Here is a 20,793-nt window from a genome sequence, read left to right on the forward strand (position 1 = left end):
GCTCGGAGTCCCTTTAAGATTTCTACGTGATTTTAAGGCTAGTTATTCTATTACAAATATATAAATTATTTTATTCATGTTATTTGGAGTGAAGTATTTTAAGGATTAAATATATTATTGTTTATATGTGTTTAGCGTGTTTTGTGCAGTGGGGATGGTTAGGTTTAGGCATTACTAGGGGGTCTAGGGGTTAGGGATAGGTACAGGGAGGGTTAGGACCAGGGTGGTGGTTAGTTTTAGGCACCACCAGGTGGATCTTAGGTTTAGGCACCAGAAGGGGGGTCTTAGGTTTAGGTACCACCAGGGGAGTCTTAGGTTTAGGCACCACCAGGGGGGTCTTAGGTTTAGGCACCACCAGGGGGGTCTAGGGGTTAGGGATAGGTACAGGGAGGGTTAGGTATACATACAGTGCAATATACACCACCGGGGGGGTGGTTAGTTTTAGGCACCACCAGGGGAGTCTTAGGTTTAGGCACCAACAGGGGGGTCTTAGGTTTAGGCACCAACAGGGGGGTCTTAGGTTTAGGCACCATCAGGGGGGTCTTAGGTTTAGGCACCAGAAGGGGAGTCTTAGGTTTAGGCACCACCAGGGGGGTCTTAGGTTTAGGCACCAACAGGGGGGTCTTAGGTTTAGGCACCACCAGGGGAGTCTTAGGTTTAGGCACCAACAGGGGGGTCTTAGGTTTAGGCACCACCAGGGGAGTCTTAGGTTTAGGCACCACCAGGGGGGTCTAGGGGTTAGGGATAGGGAGGGCTCTGTATGAGAGTAAGGTTAGGTATAGTTAGTACAATATATGTAATATATACAATTTATTACATTATGTGTATTTACACAAAGGGGGGTCTAGGTGTGAGGGATAGGGATAAGGAGAGATATCTGTGACCCTAAAGTTAGGTATAATTGTAGTAAAATACCTGTAAAACCTACCATTCTAGTACTATGCTTAATACAAGTGTAAATATCGTTTTTGCTATAGACGCTATTTGATGTTTCATTTCAGAATTTGTTTACTGTTATAGACGGTATTTTGCCATTTCATTTCCATTTATTTAACGTATTTAGCACTAAATTATCGTTTATAACCTCTTAAACGAAAAATACGGTTTTGCATTCAAACTTATAATTTCGGCTACACCCCGCGCCCTTTTTTCCAGGCGCCCTTTTTTGATATACGCGATATACTGTATAACAGGGGCAAACCCAGGATTTTCAAGGGGGGGGGATTCTTGAAAGGTCCCCCTCAGCTACGCACAATACAGTATAATAATATGGTAGGACATCATGCTGAGTACGCATAATGCAATTTCCAGTGCGACTGACAGAATCTGACTATTATTTCCTAAATGTTCGATCTGCTCCCGATCGACAATGGGATCGATCAGGAGCAGTTTGTAGACAGATAATAATGAGGACGGCCGACATTGGTGATGAAGGGGAAAGTGAAGCTCTCACACAACAGGGCATGGGGCTGTGCTCATACCTGACTGTTGAGTTCCCCAGAGCTGCCGCACGCTATGTACACACGCTGCTGCTCCATCCACGGCTACCATCTCATCCCTTAAATACTGGCACATATGAATTATACATGCCTTGTGGCTAGTAGATGCAGTTTAAGCACTGATTATGTGTGAGTAGCCCCAGAACCTGTATAACTTAGTTGTGAACCTGTATAACTTAGATGTGTCTGTATTTAAATCGATGAGGTGGCAACCCTAGCTCCATCCAAAGTCAACTGTATCAGGGAAAGAAAGGGGGCGGTGCTGTGAGCTGCAGGATGCCTGTAGATATTCTGGTGTCTCAACTTGTGCCTGTCCCCAGACACTGTACCAGGATTGGTCTGAGGGGGGATTCTGGGCAGCTGTAATCCCTCCTGCATTTGCCTATGTACAATAGGCTATGTGCCTCAACCTTCCAGCAAGAAGAAGAAGTATCGCCCTGCCCCCAGGGACGGTCCAAGCCAGAAGAAGGGGCCGCTCCAAGCAAGAAGAAGAAGTAGCGTCCTGCCCCAGAGGCGGTTCTACACTTGCCGCCGAGCTGGAGGGGGTATTGGGCACAGCGGCAAGGAGGGGGGTCGGACCCTCCCCCTCTCTCACCTGGGTCCCCCATCTGCGCTCCCCCTCTAGCTTAAGTTGAGCAGCAGCCACCGCTATTAGTAACAGGCAGCGGGCAGGGAGGACTCACCTCTTCCGCGTTCCAGCGTGCGTTCCACACTCGTCACTTCCTGCAATGTCGCCCACTTACAATACAGTGGGTGGCATTGCAGGAAGTGACGACAGTGGAACGCACGCTGGAACGCGGAAGAGCTGAGTCATCCCTGCCCACTGCCTCTTATTAATAGCGGCGGCTGCTGCTCAACTTAAAGGGAACCAGAGAGGAAGCACCCTTGTGTATTTTACCATGTATATCAGTAAGAACATTAGAGAAAACACTTACCATGCTCTCTGTTTCACCCTCACTGCTAAAAGTGTCTGTTATCAGCAGTCACAAGAATCCCAGACTGAGCAATTAATTCTGGCTTTGCTGGGAATGATTATTGCTGAGTCATTATAGCAAAGCCACAAGGGGGCAGGCTTGGGCTTGAAATAACACCACAGAATACAGACTTAGCTATAATCTTTCTGTAGCAAAGCTAGACGGAGCAGCCTGACTTCTCAGTCGGGGATTCTTATCAGAGGTGATTACAGTCAGATTACACAGAGAACAATGAAACAAAGAGCAGATTAGGTGTTTACTGTCATGTTCCCACTGATTTATAAGGTAAAATACAAGAGGGTGCTTCATCTCTGGTTCTCTTTAAACTAGAGGGGAAGCGCAGATGGGGGACCCAGGTGAGGGGGGGTCCGACCCCCCTCCCCGCCGTTGGGGGACCCAGGTGAGGGAGGGTGGGGTCCGACCCCCCTCCTCGCCAAAGAGGTGAGTCATCCCCGCCCACTGCCTCTAAGCTGGAGGGAGAGCGCACACGGGGGACCCGGGTGAGGGAGACTGCTATGCCGCTGTGCCCAATACCCCCTTGCTGCTTGCTACCCCCTTATGCGGCATATGCTACGCCGCGGGTCCGCTAGTATATAATAATTCTAGGGTTAAGCTTGATCATAGTAAAATATTGGTCAAGATTACCAATATTTTACTATAGGAAATTCAGTAGTAGATGTTGGATATGATTTCTATCCAGAACATTGGCATAGGACACATGGTGAAACCATCTCAAAATGCTTGCTGTGTTACAGAAACCAGATCAGGTCACTGCTATTATTACCCTGGGAACAGAAACCATCAGAACCAGTCTAGTGATTAAATGGCCAGTGAAACTGGCATTATCCTATCTCAAAGAATGGGACCCTTGGATGATAAAGCCATAGAAACCGAGGGGACAATGGAAGTTCTCATGGGAAGCAGTCTTGTTAGCAGATGGACAATACCCCAACAGTTTCTGTATGCCTGAGACAATGAGGGCATGGTCACCTTTCAACATCAAACACCTTTGTGAGTGACACCAACATCACAGGACCTCATGAGTGAGGTTACAGCGCCACCTGGAGGTCCAACGAAGACATAACTGGCAAGGACAGGGGGGCGGAATGATACCTGAGCTGGGGGTGGTCGTGTGGGTGTGTGTGTGTGTGATGAATGGATTTCTTGGCTATTTAAGCCATAAGAGAGAAAGGCTAGGAGTTCTCTCCCAGAAGAAGAAGCTTTCATAAGGCTCTATAGATTCCATCAGCAGCAGCATAGAGAGACAACAAGCCTCCATTTTGATGTAAGCAGCAGCCATCTTGATTAAGATATAGAGTGCCTGCATTGATACGCAATTAGTAGATAGGACTAGAGGAGCGCCTTAACTTGTAACTTTTCTGTCTACTTTGTTATGCTTTTCTTTAATTTGGAAGAACAATAAATAACTTGACTACAACCAAGGACTGTTATTTACGCAAGTAGACTAGGAAACCAAGTAGCAGATATATCAGTAGATTACCAGTAATTTTACCAATATTTTACTCAGTCACTGGCGCTGTCTTTGTCCTGTCCCATTTTTATAGGTAAGCCAGTAACATTTTCACATATGTGGTAGCATTCCGGTAATTTACCAAAAAACTGCATGATAATTCAACAACATTTTTACCTCATGCGGTATTGCATGCAGTATTTGATAGATTGTTGCAGCGCAGGGAAAATGGATGAGAGATGTGATATAGAAAGCATTTTTTTTTTATTAAACCGACAAGTAAAGTGCAAGTCTAAGCTGCATAAAATTAATATAAAATTTGTATTAACTTAAAATGGTTAGTATATTAATATGGTGTCGTTTCTGAAGAAACCACATGATGTTGGCTATGTGTGTGATTATGTTATATGCAAACTGCGCCCACTTGGTTCACACTGTTCCTTTAAATCAATCCTATAGAGTGTTCGCTGTCAAAGTCCACCGTTGCAAGACATAAATGTTAATGTATGGCAGCGCTCCTCTTCTTAAGTCCATATACCTAGAAATAATGGACATATCTAGACATAGTGCATTACTGTTAATTGACAACTGTCCCTTTAAACAACACCCAGCAAGTGCCAATCTCGTGTTCACTCGTGCTCCAGTGCATAAAATTCACCAAACTCAAAGCAAGATATGAGCTCACCAGATGTATACCACCTCACAAACCAGGTGGATCTAGCGCATAGGACACTCCACTACGATCAGACGTTTTCAATTTTTTCAAACAGATAATTTAATCCAAATTCCTCAATAAAAACAGATGAAAAAAGCACATAGCATAAAATCCTTTTAAAACTTAAAGTTCCTGCGCTACTGTGCGCACTCACATGATCCTCAATGGGTTCTAGGCATGTAAGGTATGTGGATCAGGCTCCTTCCCAGTGATGTACCCTCAGTCACGGCGTCCCGCTCTCCATGAAGGTGATCTCACCACGAGTTCAGGTATGCCCGGCCACTGTCCACTCCGCTTGCCGCTTCCTGTGACGTCAGACGCTCCCTGTCCGCCTTACGCGTTTCGTCCCCTAGGACTCATCAGAAGCCTAGGGACGAAACGCGTAAGGCGGACAGGGAGCGTCTGACGTCACAGGAAGCGGCAAGCGGAGTGGACAGTGGCCGGGCATACCTGAACTCGTGGTGAGATCACCTTCATGGAGAGCGGGACACCGTGACTGAGGGTACATCACTGGGAAGGAGCCTGATCCACATACCTTACATGCCTAGAACCCATTGAGGATCATGTGAGTGCGCACAGTAGCGCAGGAACTTTAAGTTTTAAAAGGATTTTATGCTATGTGCTTTTTTCATCTGTTTTTATTGAGGAATTTGGATTAAATTATCTGTTTGAAAAAATTGAAAACGTCTGATCGTAGTGGAGTGTCCTATGCGCTAGATCCACCTGGTTTGTGAGGTGGTATACATCTGGTGAGCTCATATCTTGCTTTGAGTTTGGTGAATTTTATGCACTGGAGCACGAGTGAACACGAGATTGGCACTTGCTGGGTGTTGTTTAAAGGGACAGTTGTCAATTAACAGTAATGCACTATGTCTAGATATGTCCATTATTTCTAGGTATATGGACTTAAGAAGAGGAGCGCTGCCATACATTAACATTTATGTGTGTGATTGGCTGCATGTGACTCCACCCACTTTGCCAAATTTTAATCCCAATCACCCACTGTGCCAAGTTTGGGAACTCTGGCTTTAAATGGGCACTATGGCGAAAAATGTTAAAATTTAAAATATATGCAAACATAGACAAATAAGAAGTACATTTTTTCCAGAGTAAAATGAGCCATAAATTACTTTTCTCCTATGTTGCTGTCACTTACAGGAGGTAATAGAAAGCTGACAGAAGTGACAGGTTCTGGACTAGTCCATCTCTTCATGGGGGGATTCTCAGGGTTTTATTTATTTTCAAAAGCACTTAGTGAATGACAGTTGCTCTGTCCAACTGCCTAAAAACTGTGTAGCTAACAGGGAGGCTGGCCAGCATCATTGTTTAACCACCTGAGCGGTCTGGACGAGCTCAGCTCGTCCAACACCGCCGGAGGCTGCCGCTCAGGCCCGGCTGGGCCGATTTTAGTGAAATAAAAAGCAGCACACGCAGCCGGCACTTTGCCAGCCGCGTGTGCTGCCTGATCGCCGCCGCTCTGCGGCGATCCGCCGCGAGCAGCGGCGAAAGAGGGTCCCCCCAGCCGCCTGAGCCCAGCGTAGCCGGAACAAAAAGTTCCGGCCAGCGCTAAGGGCTGGATCGGAGGCGGCTGACGTCCATGACGTCACTCCGCTTGTCGCTATGGTGACGATGTAAGCAAAACAAGGAAGGCCGCTCATTGCGGCCTTCCTTGTTTATTCTGGGCGCCGGAGGCGATCGGAAGAATGCCTCCGGAGCGCCCTCTAGTGGGCTTTCATGCAGCCAACTTTCAGTTGGCTGCATGAAATAGTTTTTTTTTTATTTAAAAAAAACCCTCCCGCAGCTGCCCTGGCGATCTTATCATAACGCCAGGGTGGTTAAAGTGAACCTCCGGCCAAAAAATCTACTCAGCAGAACTGAAAAGGCTTGGTATTTCTTTAACAGTTTCACAGCATCAAAACTTTGTTTTTCTTACCAAAGCATCATTTTTAGCTACATTTTTTACCTAAGCTCCACCCATCAAAGAAAAAAAAGCCCGGGCTTTTTTTCCCTGATGCTGTGCAGAGCATGATGGGATTTCCTATGTTATTATTCACGTTGCCTAGCAACTGGGAGGAGTGATCAGGACACAGGACAATTGGAACTGTGTCTAATGCTCCCTGTCACCTCCTTTCAACCAAAAAGATGGCTGCCATCATGAAATAAAACATTTGCCTGTTCTTTTAAAACAGTGCGGGTAAGAGATTATATTACCTATCTATTTTAATTAACATAACTAATGTAACTTAATGACAGTATGTTTGTTCAGGCTGGAGTTCCTCTTTAAATCCTTTTTAGGGATTATCTTTATAAAGAATAAAAGCCTTGCTGATAATTCCCTATGAAGAGATGGACTAGTCCAGAACCTGTCACTTCTGTCAGATTTTTACTACCTCCTGTAAGTGACAGCAACATAGGAGAGAAGTAATTTATGGCTCCTTTTACTCTGGAAAAAAAAACATACTTCTTATTTGTATTTGTTTGCACATATTTAAAATTTTACCATTTTTCACCACAGTGTCCCTTTTACATTTTCTCATAGAAATAAATAGGGAAAATATGATTGGTTGTTTGTGGCTCCACCCACTTTTTTGGGTTTTTCAGCTTCACCCAATGACTAAGTGGCCCAAGTTTGGTGAGTGTAACTTCAAAGCTGTACGAGTGGCAAAAGTTTCAAATTTTCCAATGAAAGTCTATGGGAAAAAAATGGGGTCTTTGGGGGGCAGCCACAGGGGCATGGAGGGTGGGATTGCTTAACAGAGCACAAGCAACCTAGCCGAACAATGAGCTGAACAAGTGTGCAAAGTTTCAAAATCGTACTCCTATGGGAGGAGTAGCGTATAGAAAATCGCAAAATATATTAGCTGCTGCTAGCTCCGCCTACATTGGAGTGTCCCCCAAAATTCATATTTTTACATGTGGTGCCACCAACTATATGTGGTCCAAGTCTGGGGAGTGTAGCTTCAAAACTGTACGAGTGGCAGCGATTTGGAAATTTTCCCTGTCAAAGTCAATGGCGAAAAAGGGGTCTTCCGGAGTCTGCCACAGGGGCGTGGAGGGTGGGATCGCTTAATAAAGCACAAGCAATGTACTTCGCTATAAGAGGAATACGTTTGGAAAGTTTATCACTTGTACCCCTAAAATAGTAGGAGAAATAGCGTAAAGAAAATGGGGGGAGCGGAGAGGAATAATAAGAAAGAGCTGAACTTGTAGCACAATATGTTGGTTTCTTCAAAGACAACATAATTAACCATTTTTAATGACTGCATAATAATATTGTGAAATTAGGGAAATATGTTTATATTAGTAACTTTCTTAGTTTCCTGAATAGTGCAATTTAGTGGTGCTCAAATACCCCTTTTTAAAATTCGAGTTTGGTCGAATTCGAATAGTAAATTATTCGAGGTCAGTCGAATATTCGAGACGAATAAATTTTACTATTCGATTCGACCTCGGACTTCGAGCTCACTATTCGAGTCGGTATTCGAGCTCATTATTCGAGCTGACTATTCGAATTGGCCTTAAATAGCTTCCAACACTTGTTTTGAGGGTGAATGATGCAAGAAACATCTTTTTTTCCAAGTAACAACAGCAAGTGATTATGTGGGGATGTTCCTTTAAAAAAAAAAAAGGTGAAAAGAGAAGTTGTGTCCAGAATTTTGTTCAGTACTGTATATACTTCTTCTTCTTCTTCTTCTTCTTTATCTTCTATATCTTCTTCTTCTTCTTCTATATCTTCTTCTTCTATATCTTCTTCTTCTATATCTTCTTCTATATCTTCTTCTTCTTCTTTTATATTGTCTTCTTCTTCATCTTCTTCATCTTCTTCATCATCATCTTCTTCTTCTTCATCTTCTTCTTCTTCATCTTCTTCTTCATCTTCTTCTTCATCTTCTTCATCTTCTTCTTCATCTTCTTCATCTTCTTCTTCATCTTCTTCATCTTCTTCATCTTCTTCTTCTTCATCTTCTTCTTCTTCATCTTCTTCTTCTTCATCTTCTTCTTCTTCATCTTCTTCATCTTCTTCTATATCGTCTTCTTCTTCACTTATTTCTCTTTTCATTTTTTTTTTAAAGAAATGCAGCTATTTTTGAGCGTAACAAATAGCTGGTGGCGCACGCATGTTGGAAGCGCCATTGTATGTGCTCCCTGGCAGTGGAAACACACAGACAGCAGGAGGTAAATTCAGCAGCAGGAGGAGGAGGATGAGTGTGTGGCAGCAGGCAGTCAATGAGGCAGGCAGCGTGACATAATAGCCCTGGTACCTAGCGGTGATACCAGGGCTGTAAATAAACACAACAGGAGGTCCCAGACAGCGGTCGTGCAGCCCACATCGTGTCCAATTCACAACTGGGACAACACAGTTTTCAACCCGGGCACCTCAGAAAAATTAAACCTTTTTTTTTAATGGTTTTGTAGTTTTGGTTTTACAACCAATTACACAGATATATCTATTTTTTGACAGAATAGCTGGTGGCAGAGTGGCAGCAGAAGGTAAATCTGTGTACCCTGGCGTTGGGAAACACAGACAGACAGCAGCAGCAGGAGGAATGGAGGAGTAATTATGTGAGCAGCTATTGTTTGACGTAATAGCTGGTGGCAGACTGGCAGCAGAAGGTAATTCTGTGTACCCTGGCAGTGGGAAACACAGACAGACAGCAGCAGCAGGAGGAGGAATGGAGGAGCAGTGTGAGTGTGGCAGCAGGTAGGCAGCGTGACATAATAGCCCTGGTACCTAGCGGTGATACCAGGGCTGTAAATAAACACAACAGGAGGTCCCAGACAGCGGTCGTGCAGCCCACATCGTGTCCAATACACAACTGGGACAACACAGTTTTCAACCCGGGCACCTCAGAAAAATTAAACCTTTTTTTTTTTTAACGTTTTTTTGGTTTTGGTTTTACAACCAATATAGCTATTGTTTGACGTAATAGCTGGTGGCAGAGTGGCAGCAGAATTTAATTCTGTGTACCCTGGCAGTGCGAAACACAGACAGACAGCAGAAGGGCAGTACACAGCAGCCCACTGTAGGTGTAAAATGTGTGGCTGCAGGCGACGTAATAGTCAAAGTGAACCAGGCTGGCTTAGTGAGCAGGAGCCAGGAGGTGGTAAAGGGTGGTAAGGCACATTAACGATGGTTCTAAGTTCCGGCAGCCAGTTCATGTCCCCCTCTCGCCGAAAACAGGGGCCAGGAACTCGCCTTCCACCCACGCCTGGTTCATCTTGAGAAACGTCAGTCTGTCCACAGACTTGTGAGACAGACGTGAGCGTTTCTCGGTGACCACGCCACCAGCTGCACTGAAGCAGCGCTCGGACAGCACGCTGGAAGGGGGGCAGGACAGCACTTCCAGGGCGTACTGCGCCAGCTCGCTCCAGATCTCCAGGCGCTTGACCCAATACTCCATGGGATCAACAGGGGCATCGCTGTCAAGCCCGCTGTAGGACCCCATGTAGTCAGCCACCATGCGGGACAGGCGCTGGCTGTGACCGGAGGAGGATGCTGCTGCATCATGCACCTCCTCTCTAGTCACTGCTGCCGGAGCCTCTACAGTCCTGTAGAGCTCGTGGCTGAGAGACAGCAGGTCTGTGGGGCGCTTGCTGCTGCTGGATGCAGGCACCTGCTGCTGCCTCTGTGCTGGCTGCTGGATAGTGGGGGTGGAAGGCTGGGGGAAGGCTTCCTCCAAGCGCTCAACAAGGGCCTGCTGCAAGCTCCTTATTTGTTGCGCTGGGTCTCCTCCTGCAGGCGGCAGGAACTGGCTCAACTTCCCCTTGAGGCGTGGGTCCAACATCATGCTGATCCAGATGTCCTCCCTCTGCTTCATCTGGATCACCCTGGGGTCCTTGCGTAGGCACGCCAGCATGTGCGCTGCCATTGGGAAGAGGCGGGCCACGTGTGCTGGCACATCGATGGCAGTGCTGTCCTCATCCTCCTCCTCTGCCTCGTCAGCCTCATCCTCTCTCCACCCCCGCACCAACTCAGCTGCACTGTGCTGCTCCCCCTCATCAGCAGCAAGGTCAGGGACCTCCACCAAGTCCTCCTCCTCCTCCACCTCAGAGGTGGACTGTGCAGCTGCTTGCCGCTCCTGCTGGTCCAAGTCTGCCGCTCCCTGTTCCAGCAAAGCATCGAGGGCCCTGTTCAGCAGACAAACCAGGGGCACCCACTCGCAGACCATAGCATGGTCCCTGCTCACCATGTTGGTGGCCTGCAGAAAGGGAGCCAGCACTAAGCACACCTGCTGCATGTGCCTCCAGTCATCATCGGGGACGATGGACGGGATGTTGCTGGTCTTGTCCCTTCTCTGAGCGGCGGAAACAGTGGCCAGGGCAAGGTACTGGTTGACAGTGTGCCTCTGTTCAACCAGACGCTCCAACATCGCCAGGGTGGAGTTCCAGCGAGTCGGAACGTCAAGGATCAGCCGATGGCGTGGCAGATCCAGCTCCTTTTGCACGTCTTCCAGGCTCGCACAGGCTGCAGCCGAGCGCCGGAAGTGACGCACAACGTTCCTTGCCGTTTCCATCCCCTGGTAGGTGCGCAGGAACTTCTGCACCACCAGGTTCAGCACGTGGGCAAGACAGGGGATGTGGGTCAGGTTTCCCCTGTCAATTGCAGCAACCAGATTGGCCCCATTGTCGGCCACCACCTCTCCGACTCTGAGGCCTCTGGGGGTCAGCCAAATCCTCTCCTGCTCCTGGAGTTTGGCCAACACATGGGCTGCCGTCAGCTTGGTCTTGCCAAGGCTGACCAAGTGCAGCAGCGCTTGGCAGTGGCGGGCCTTCACGCTGCTGCTGAGGCGGGGGGTTTGGCCAGGTGTGCCGGAGGATGGCAGAGGATCGGAGGAACCTGCTGCAGTTCCCCTGACCCTGCGGGGTGGCACCACCCACTGTGTTGCTGCTGCTGCTGCTGTGCCCGCTGCTGCTCTCCTATCCTCACCCCCTTCCACCAAGCTGACCCAGTGGACAGTGAAGGACAGGTAGCGGCCTGTCCCGAAGCGGCTGCTCCAGGAGTCCATGGTGACGTGGACCCTTTCACCAACCGCGTGCTCCAGCCCTCGCTCCACATTGGCCATCACAAAGCGGTGCAGTGCAGGAATGGCCTTGCGGGAGAAAAAGTGTCTGCTGGGGAGCAGCCAGTCTGGGGCTGCACAAGCAAGCAGCGCCCGCATGTCGCTCCCCTCCTGCACGAGCGTGTACGGCAGGAGTTGGGAGCACATGGCCCGTGCCAGCAAGCCGTTCAGCTGCCGCACGTGACGGCTGTTGGGAGGCAGAGCCCTAACCACCCCCTGGAAGGACTCGCTCAAAAGGCTCTGGCGTGGCCTTTTGCTGGCACGGGAATCAGCAGACACAGCAGAGGAGGCCACTGAGGACTGGCTGCCAGAACAGGCCTCAGTGTCGGCGGCAGGAGTTGCAGAGGGGGGAGGAGCAGTGCGTTTCCGCACTCCTGCTGGTGCTGCTGGAGGAGCAGGAGGGCGGGTGGCTGCTGTTGCTGCTGCTGCTGCTGCTGAAGGCTGTGCAGTGATGGGTGTGGTGCCACTGCCAGCACCAGATGCCTTCAGCCTCTGGAACTCCTCATGCTGGTGGAAATGTTTCGCAGCAAGGTGGTTGATGAGCGAGCTGGTGCTGAACTTTAAGGGGTCTGCACCTCTGCTCAACTTCCGCTGACAGTGGTTGCAAGTGGCGTACTTGCTGTACACAGTGGGCATGGTGAAAAATCGCCAGATTGGTGACAAAAACATCCCCCTACGGCATGGAAGCGCTTCTGCCTGTCTCCCTGTGGTGGTTGGGGGGGGGGGGGGCTTGGGTGCGGCTGGTGGTGGTACTGGCAGATGCTGCTGCTGCTGCTGCTGAGCCTGAGACACCAGCAGGCTGTGGGACCTGCCTACTGCTGCCAATGCTTGCAATGATGCGCCTCCTTGCAAGGCCCACAAGCGCATCCTCCTCCTCCTCCGAGCTGCTGAGGACGACATCCCCTGGAGGTGGTGGCACCCAGTCTCTGTCTGTCACCGGGTCATCACCATCATCCTCCCCCTCCTGAAACATGTCCTGCTGGGATGATGACCCCCCAAACTCCTCTCCTGATGCATGGATGGGCTGCTTGACTGTCGCCACAGTCTTGCTGTCCAATCCCTCATCCCCCAAAGTGCCCATCAGCATCTCCTCCTCAAAATCGCCAACAACAGCAGACAATACCCTGATGGTGCCTGGGGTAAAAATACTGCTGAGTGACAGGTCGCCAACTTGTGACGGTGAACTGGCCTCCTCCTCCCCCCCAGGCCCTGCTGGGCGGCTGCTGCGAACAGGGGTGGTGGTGGTGGTGGTGGTGAGGGTGGAGGCCTCGGATGCAGAGCTGATGGCGGGCTGCTCATCCTCCATCATCAGTTGCACCACAGTGTCTGCATCCTTTTCCTCAATGGGACGTTTCCGACCCGGCTGGAGGAAAATCGGAGCAGGTGCTACACGCTGCTGCTGCTGCTGTGTCTCTGCAGCGTGAGTTGCAGATGCTCCTGCTGGGCGGCGCCCAAGGCGTCCACGGCCAGTGGCTATGGGAGGAATGTTAGCCACTGACGCTGCTGCTGCGGAACTGTGCATGGAGGCGCGGCCGCGGCCTGCCGCAATGCTGCTCCCTCTCCTCCTGATTCCCTTGCTGCCCTTCCCCTTGCCCAAACCGCGCTGGCTGCCACTTCCAGACATCTTCGATGTTTTGGGCGTATAGACAAAAGTTTTTTAAAAGGGCGGGTGAAAAGTGGGGTACTTTAATGGAGTGGGTTGGTGGGTGAGGTGACTGAGTGAGTGTCCCTAGTACAGTAAGAAAGTAGTAACAGTCAGGAAGTACAACTAGCAGTTACAATAATCAGTAGTAATCACAAGTAAATTTAGTGTGTGTACACTACAGACAGTGAGTGCACGCACGCGCAAACACGCGCAGGAGCTAGCCTATGAACAGTGACTGAGTGAGTGTCCCTAGTACAGAAAGTAAGTAGTAACAGTCAGTAAGTACAACTAACTAATTACAATAATCAATCAGTAATCAGAAGGAAATAGAGTGTGTGTAGTGTGTACACAGACAGTGAGTGCACACACGCAGGAGCTAGTAGCCTATGAACAGTGACTGAGTGTCCTAGACTCCTAGTACAGTAAGAGTAAGTAGTAACAGTAAGTACAACTAACTAATTACAATAATCAATCAGTAATCAAAAGGAAATAGAGTGTGTGTTGTGTGTACACAGACAGTGAGTGCACACACGCAGGAGCTAGTAGCCTATGAACAGTGACTGAGTGTCCTAGACTCCTAGTACAGTAAGAGAGTAAGTAGTAACAGTAAGTACAACTAACTAATTACAATATTCAATCAGTAATCAGAAGGAAATAGAGTGTGTGTAGTGTGTACACAGACAGTGAGAGCACACACGCAGGAGCTAGTAGCCTATGAACAGTGACTGAGTGTCCTAGACTCCTAGTACAGTAAGAGTAAGTAGTAACAGTAAGTACAACTAACTAATTACAATAATCAATCAGTAATCAAAAGGAAATAGAGTGTGTGTTGTGTGTACACAGACAGTGAGTGCACACACGCAGGAGCTAGTAGCCTATGAACAGTGACTGAGTGTCCTAGACTCGTAGTACAGTAAGAGAGTAAGTAGTAACAGTAAGTACAACTAACTAATTACAATAATCAATCAGTAATCAGAAGGAAATAGAGTGTGTGTAGTGTGTACACAGACAGTGAGTGCACACACGCAGGAGCTAGTAGCCTATGAACAGTGACTGAGTGTCCTAGACTCCTAGTACAGTAAGAGTAAGTAGTAACAGTAAGTACAACTAACTAATTACAATAATCAATCAGTAATCAAAAGGAAATAGAGTGTGTGTAGTGTGTACACAGACAGTGAGTGCACACACGCAGGAGCTAGTAGCCTATGAACAGTGACTGAGTGTCCTAGACTCGTAGTACAGTAAGAGAGTAAGTAGTAACAGTAAGTACAACTAACTAATTACAATAATCAATCAGTAATCAAAAGGAAATAGAGTGTGTGTTGTGTGTACACAGACAGTGAGTGCACACACGCAGGAGCTAGTAGCCTATGAACAGTGACTGAGTGTCCTAGACTCGTAGTACAGTAAGAGAGTAAGTAGTAACAGTAAGTACAACTAACTAATTACAATAATCAATCAGTAATCAGAAGGAAATAGAGTGTGTGAAGTGTGTACACAGACAGTGAGTGCACACACGCAGGAGCTAGTAGCCTATGAACAGTGACTGAGTGTCCTAGACTCCTAGTACAGTAAGAGTAAGTAGTAACAGTAAGTACAACTAACTAATTACAATAATCAATCAGTAATCAAAAGGAAATAGAGTGTGTGTTGTGTGTACACAGACAGTGAGTGCACACACGCAGGAGCTAGTAGCCTATGAACAGTGACTGAGTGTCCTAGAGACTCCTAGTACAGTAAGAGTAAGTAGTAACAGTAAGTACAACTAACTAATTACAATAATCAATCAGTAATCAAAAGGAAATAGAGTGTGTGTTGTGTGTACACAGACAGTGAGTGCACACACGCAGGAGCTAGTAGCCTATGAACAGTGACTGAGTGTCCTAGACTCGTAGTACAGTAAGAGAGTAAGTAGTAACAGTAAGTACAACTAACTAATTACAATAATCAATCAGTAATCAGAAGGAAATAGAGTGTGTGTGTACAGTACACAGACAGTGAGTGCACACACGCAGGAGCTAGTAGCCTATGAACAGTGACTGAGTGTCCTAGACTCCTAGTACAGTAAGAGTAAGTAGTAACAGTAAGTACAACTAACTAATTACAATAATCAATCAGTAATCAAAAGGAAATAGAGTGTGTGTTGTGTGTACACAGACAGTGAGTGCACACACGCAGGAGCTAGTAGCCTATGAACAGTGACTGAGTGTCCTAGAGACTCCTAGTACGGTAAGAGTAAGTAGTAACAGTAAGTACAACTAACTAATTACAATAATCAATCAGTAATCAAAAGGAAATAGAGTGTGTGTTGTGTGTACACAGACAGTGAGTGCACACACGCAGGAGCTAGTAGCCTATGAACAGTGACTGAGTGTCCTAGACTCCTAGTACAGTAAGAGTAAGTAGTAACAGTAAGTACAACTAACTAATTACAATAATCAATCAGTAATCAAAAGGAAATAGAGTGTGTGTTGTGTGTACACAGACAGTGAGTGCACACACGCAGGAGCTAGTAGCCTATGAACAGTGACTGAGTGTCCTAGAGACTCCTAGTACAGTAAGAGTAAGTAGTAACAGTAAGTACAACTAACTAATTACAATAATCAATCAGTAATCAAAAGGAAATAGAGTGTGTGTTGTGTGTACACAGACAGTGAGTGCACACACGCAGGAGCTAGTAGCCTATGAACAGTGACTGAGTGTCCTAGACTCCAAGTACAGTAAGAGTAAGTAGTAACAGTAAGTACAACTAATTACAATAATCAATCAGTAATCAGAAGGAAATAGAGTGTGTGTGTACAGTACACAGACAGTGAGTGCACACACGCAGGAACTAGTAGCCTTAGCCTATGAACAGTGACAGTGAGTGTCCTAGTACAGTATAACTGCAATACTAAATACAGAATCAATCAGTAGTAAAGGACAGCAGAAATACTGGTATAGATGAGAGAAATATACTAACAGAGGACAGGAGAGAACAGCTGCCCACACAGGCAGGCCCTGAGGCCTAAAGCTGTGTAAGCTTGCCTGCAGCAGCTGTCTCTGTCTATGTAACACAAAAGCTACTAACTAAAATACAATGTCTATCTAACTAACAACAATATAGGTGTATATAGGAGGTGTATGTGAGCAAAAACGCTAGGTAAATGACCACAATAGAGCTCTTGCTAAGCCAAAGCACAAAGGAGCAACTCTCTCTCTGTACAAGTCTCAGGCAAGCACGGAGAAACCTAACATGGCGGCCGCTATTTATAGGGTAGGGGCTGGCCAGGGTCCCCCTCTGTGATTGGCTGCCGTCAGAGGGCCTGGGAGCCCTCTGATTGGCTCTAAGGACATCAATCTGGGCTATGACGCTATTCGAGCTCGGTACCGAGCTCGAATAGCGCCGTTTGCTCGAATAGCTCGAATAGTGAATGGGCTATTCGCGTTTACTCGAATAGCCCATTCGAATAGCTACAGCTATTCGGAGCTCGAATACCGAGCTCGAATAGCTGAGAAAGAGCTCGAATATTCGAGCTACTCGAATATTCGAGCTCTGCTGAGCACCACTGGTGCAATTAGCTTTCCCCTTTTCTCTGCTCTGTTTCCTCCCAATCTATAACCTTCTGAATGGTGTTTGTTACCGACAGCTCCAGGCTGGAGACACCGAACATCTCGGATCCATCTGAAAATGGCGCCTGCAAATAACGGCGCACAGTGTTGCCGCTAATCCGTTTGTCGCTTATCGCTATTTAAAGTTAAAGCCTTATCGTTATTTAGTGTTAAAGCCTTATTGTTATTTAGCGTTAACACACAGAACCCTCTCTGTACCTATCCCTAACCCCCCAAACCCACACTGGTCGTGCCGAACCCTAACCACCCCCCTGGAGGTGCCTAACCCTAACCACCCCCATAGAGGTGCCTAACCCTAACCACCCCCCTGGTGGTGCCTAACCCTAACCACTCCCCTGGTGGTGCCTAACTCTAACCACCCCCCTGGTGGTGCCTAACCCTAAGCACCCCCCTGGTGGCGCCTAACCCTAAGACCCCCCCTGGTAGTGCCTAACCCTAAGACCCCCCCTGGTAGTGCCTAACCCTAAGACCCCCCCTGGTGGTGCCTAACCCTAAGACCCCCCTGGTGGTGCCTAACCCTAACCACCCCCCTGGTGGTGCCTAACCCTAAGCACCCCCCTGGTGGTGCCTAACCCTAACCTTGACAGTGTTACATTAAATCCATTCACCGCTTTGCAGTTATAAATAACTTCTGCAGTTTGGCTTATGTAGGGCGCTATTGATAAATAACGTTACTGTGTGCCGTTTTTCTTCTTTTTTCCCTGTGCGCCATTATTATGCAGTACTAACGATAAATCGCGATAAGCGTATCTTTTAAATGCGCCGCCATTCTTATGCATAGGCGCTGTGCGCCATTATTCACTGATTAGGAAAATCTCAGTTGTGTTACCGGCGCATGTGATAATGTTTGTGACTTCACATTTATTGATGTGTTTACCGCAGTGACGTAGCTACAATTCATGGCGCCCCCCAGCAAAACTCTGATGGGGCCTTCCCAATATTGCCACCCCTCCCCTTGCCTCCCCTTAGTGCCCTTCACAGCCTGGGGGCCCATCTCACAGGGGTCATACAGCAAGTGTGGCCATCAGGATCGTCACACCCATAACAAGTGCAGCCACAAACACCTGATCTGACGTATAGTCCCCTGTATGGGAGGAAGGGAAGGTTAGTGGTTAGGGCCCCCCACAGCTCTGAGCCCCCCTGCGATCGCAGGTGCTGCACCCCTCTAGTTACGTCCCTGTTTACTGCACAAGTTGGTCATTCACCTCACTAGTCGGTAAATTTTGTTTTCCATGCGGTAACAGCCTTAGTGAGTTGACATTTTATGAAATGTTTGGTAATATCCACTGTTTCCTGCTTTACCGAATGTGGTAATGCTTAGTGAATTGGAGCCTTTCGCTACCATTCATAAAGCATTCCCAATGCTGAATACAGCTGACTTTACCGAGCACTTAGCAAAATGTCAATTCATAAAAGCTGTTACCGCATGAAAAGCTGACATTCCCTAGCAGTGAGGTAAATTACCGCCTTGGGCAGTAATTAGCTCAACACATGTCACTACATGTCAATTCATAAAGATTAGAGCAGGCGGTATTGGGACGGAGAATACCGCTTGCTTTGAAAAGGTGATAAGAGAGCGATAACAGCAAAATTAAAGGGGAACTGAAGTAAGAGGTATACAGAGGCTGACATGTTTATTTCCTTTTAATCAATTCCAGTTGCCTGGCAGCCCTGCTGGTCTATTTATCTGCAGTAGTATCTGAATAACACCAGAAACAAGCATGCAGCTAGTCTTGTCAGATCTGACTTTGAAGTCTGAAACACCTGATCTGCTGCATGCTTGTTCAGGGGCTATGGCTAATAGTATTAGAGGCAGAGGGTCAGCAGGGCAGCCAGGCAACTGGTATTGCTTAAAAGGAAATAAACATGGCAGCCGCCATCTACCTCTCTCTTCAGTTCCCCTTTAACCTCCCTGGCGGTAAGCCCGAACTGAGTTCGGGCTATGCCGCCGGGAGGCACCGCTCAGGCCCCGCTGGGCCGATTTGCATAATTTTTTTTTTGTTACACGCAGCTAGCACTTTGCTAGCTGCGTGCAACCTCCGATCGCCGCCGCTACCCGCCGATCCGCCGCTATACGCGTCGCCGCAGCCGCCCCCCCCCAGACCCCGTGCGCTGCCTGGCCAATCAGTGCCAGGCAGCGCCGTGGGGTGGATCGGATTCCCCTTTGACGTCACGACGTCGATGACGTCGGTGACGTCATCCCGCCCCGTCGCCATGGCGACGGGGGAAGCCCTCCAAGAGATCCCGTTCTTTGAACGGGATCTCTTGATCTCTGATCGCCGAAGGCGATCGGAGGGGCTGGGGGGATGCCGCTCGGCAGCGGCTATCATGTAGCGAGACATTGTCTCGCTACATGAAAAAGAAATTTTTTTTTAAAAAAAAAACGTATTTGCTGCCCCCTGGCGGATTTTAATAAACCGCCAGGGAGGTTAATGGGGACAGATCTCCCAGGCAGCAGCGGTGAGAGCGGAACAAACAAGGCTTCCCAGAATACCCAGGCTGTATTTTTTAACCTCTTGGGTACCTGTGTTCAGATATATTTCACATCGGAACGCCGGCATGTGTAACATTTCTTGAAGTTCTTCTAAGCTGTGGAAATTACATAGATTGTTTAGAAAGACTAATAGACAGATTCAGATTCAGCGCAGATAAAGATTGAGGGCAAACAGAGGCAGCAAACAATGCACATCTAAAGGGAAGCTGGGGATGCCTCTTTTATTGTAACACTGTCTCTGCACAGAGAAAATGTATCAACTCAGGCAGCTTCTCATGTTACCGCCAGCTTAGTTCGGGAAATCTGGAAAAATGTAAACATTTTATGAACTAGCACACAGAAGTCTAAAATACCGAATGCAGTATTTTCCCGCCCAGATTTTTTTTACCGAACACACTTTTATGAATGATAGCCATGTAGGGTATCTGGCATAGCTGGGAGGAGTGAGGTTACCAGATTGGTCCGGAGTGTAGATGGCCTTGTCGGTTTGGATAAACAGGAAGCCATTTTCATAGGTGACCAGAACTTGCTGTTCTGCCTTCAAACCTTGGCCCAGAGCTTGGAGCACCACATACTGCTTTTCACCGCCAGCTTTCTGTGGTAAATCCTTCGGCACAATCTGCAAGAAATAGGAACTAGACTTCAGAACGGGATATGGGTGTGGCACTGTGCAATATTACCAAATCATCAGGTCAAACTGAAAAATGGTTTAATACGTAGAAAGTCTGGAGACCAAATGGGTAAGCTCACGAGACAGTACAAGATATCCTGGATCTCAGATTGGATATTTTTAACACATGTGAGTAATAGTACGATCGTACAATTTCCTGGCTTGACCTGGTTCCATTTGGGGCAAAGCTATAGCTGAAAGCTCTGCAGCTACACAGGCCTCTAGAGACACAAGGGGGGAGGACAAGGCACCTGAATCTTGGCTCATAGCACCATTTTGGCACTTTATTCGGCCTGAGGAAGCAGGCACAGACCACGAAACGCGTAGCCAGTACATATGGAAATTCATCTATTACATTAATTTGTCTTAGGGCTAGTTCCCACTTGCTTTAAAAACGTATTCGTAGCTACGTTTTTTGTCCTGGACGAAAAACTGAGCCACAGATACCAATGTTAAAAATAGGAACAGTACACACTCAAGTTAAAAACGTATCCACGTGGGATCCACGGAATACGTTTTTAAACCCGGAACGCAGAGTCCGGACTTGCAGCATTTTTCACGGACCCGTATACAAGTACGGGTAGTGAAAATCAATGGGGAAACGGGCCTCCCTCTTCACTGACATTTTGGGACACTGGAAATGGATCAGTTT

The 20,793-nt window shown here is 47.6% G+C and overlaps 1 protein-coding gene across 1 annotated transcript in view; it reads right to left on the reverse strand.

Annotated features, from left to right (window-relative positions):
* The window catches only part of LOC137528017 (complement C5-like), a 208,381-nt gene that overhangs the window by 165,522 nt on the left and 22,066 nt on the right, over window positions 1-20,793 (reverse strand). Inside the window, exon 3 of the mRNA XM_068249238.1 lies at window positions 19,925-20,090. Within this exon, the coding sequence (XP_068105339.1) occupies window positions 19,925-20,090 (166 nt within the window). The remainder of the gene's footprint in view (window positions 1-19,924; window positions 20,091-20,793) is intronic.

The sequence above is a fragment of the Hyperolius riggenbachi genome, chromosome 8, assembly GCF_040937935.1.
Source record: "Hyperolius riggenbachi isolate aHypRig1 chromosome 8, aHypRig1.pri, whole genome shotgun sequence".
NCBI classification, from domain to species: domain Eukaryota; kingdom Metazoa; phylum Chordata; class Amphibia; order Anura; family Hyperoliidae; genus Hyperolius; species Hyperolius riggenbachi.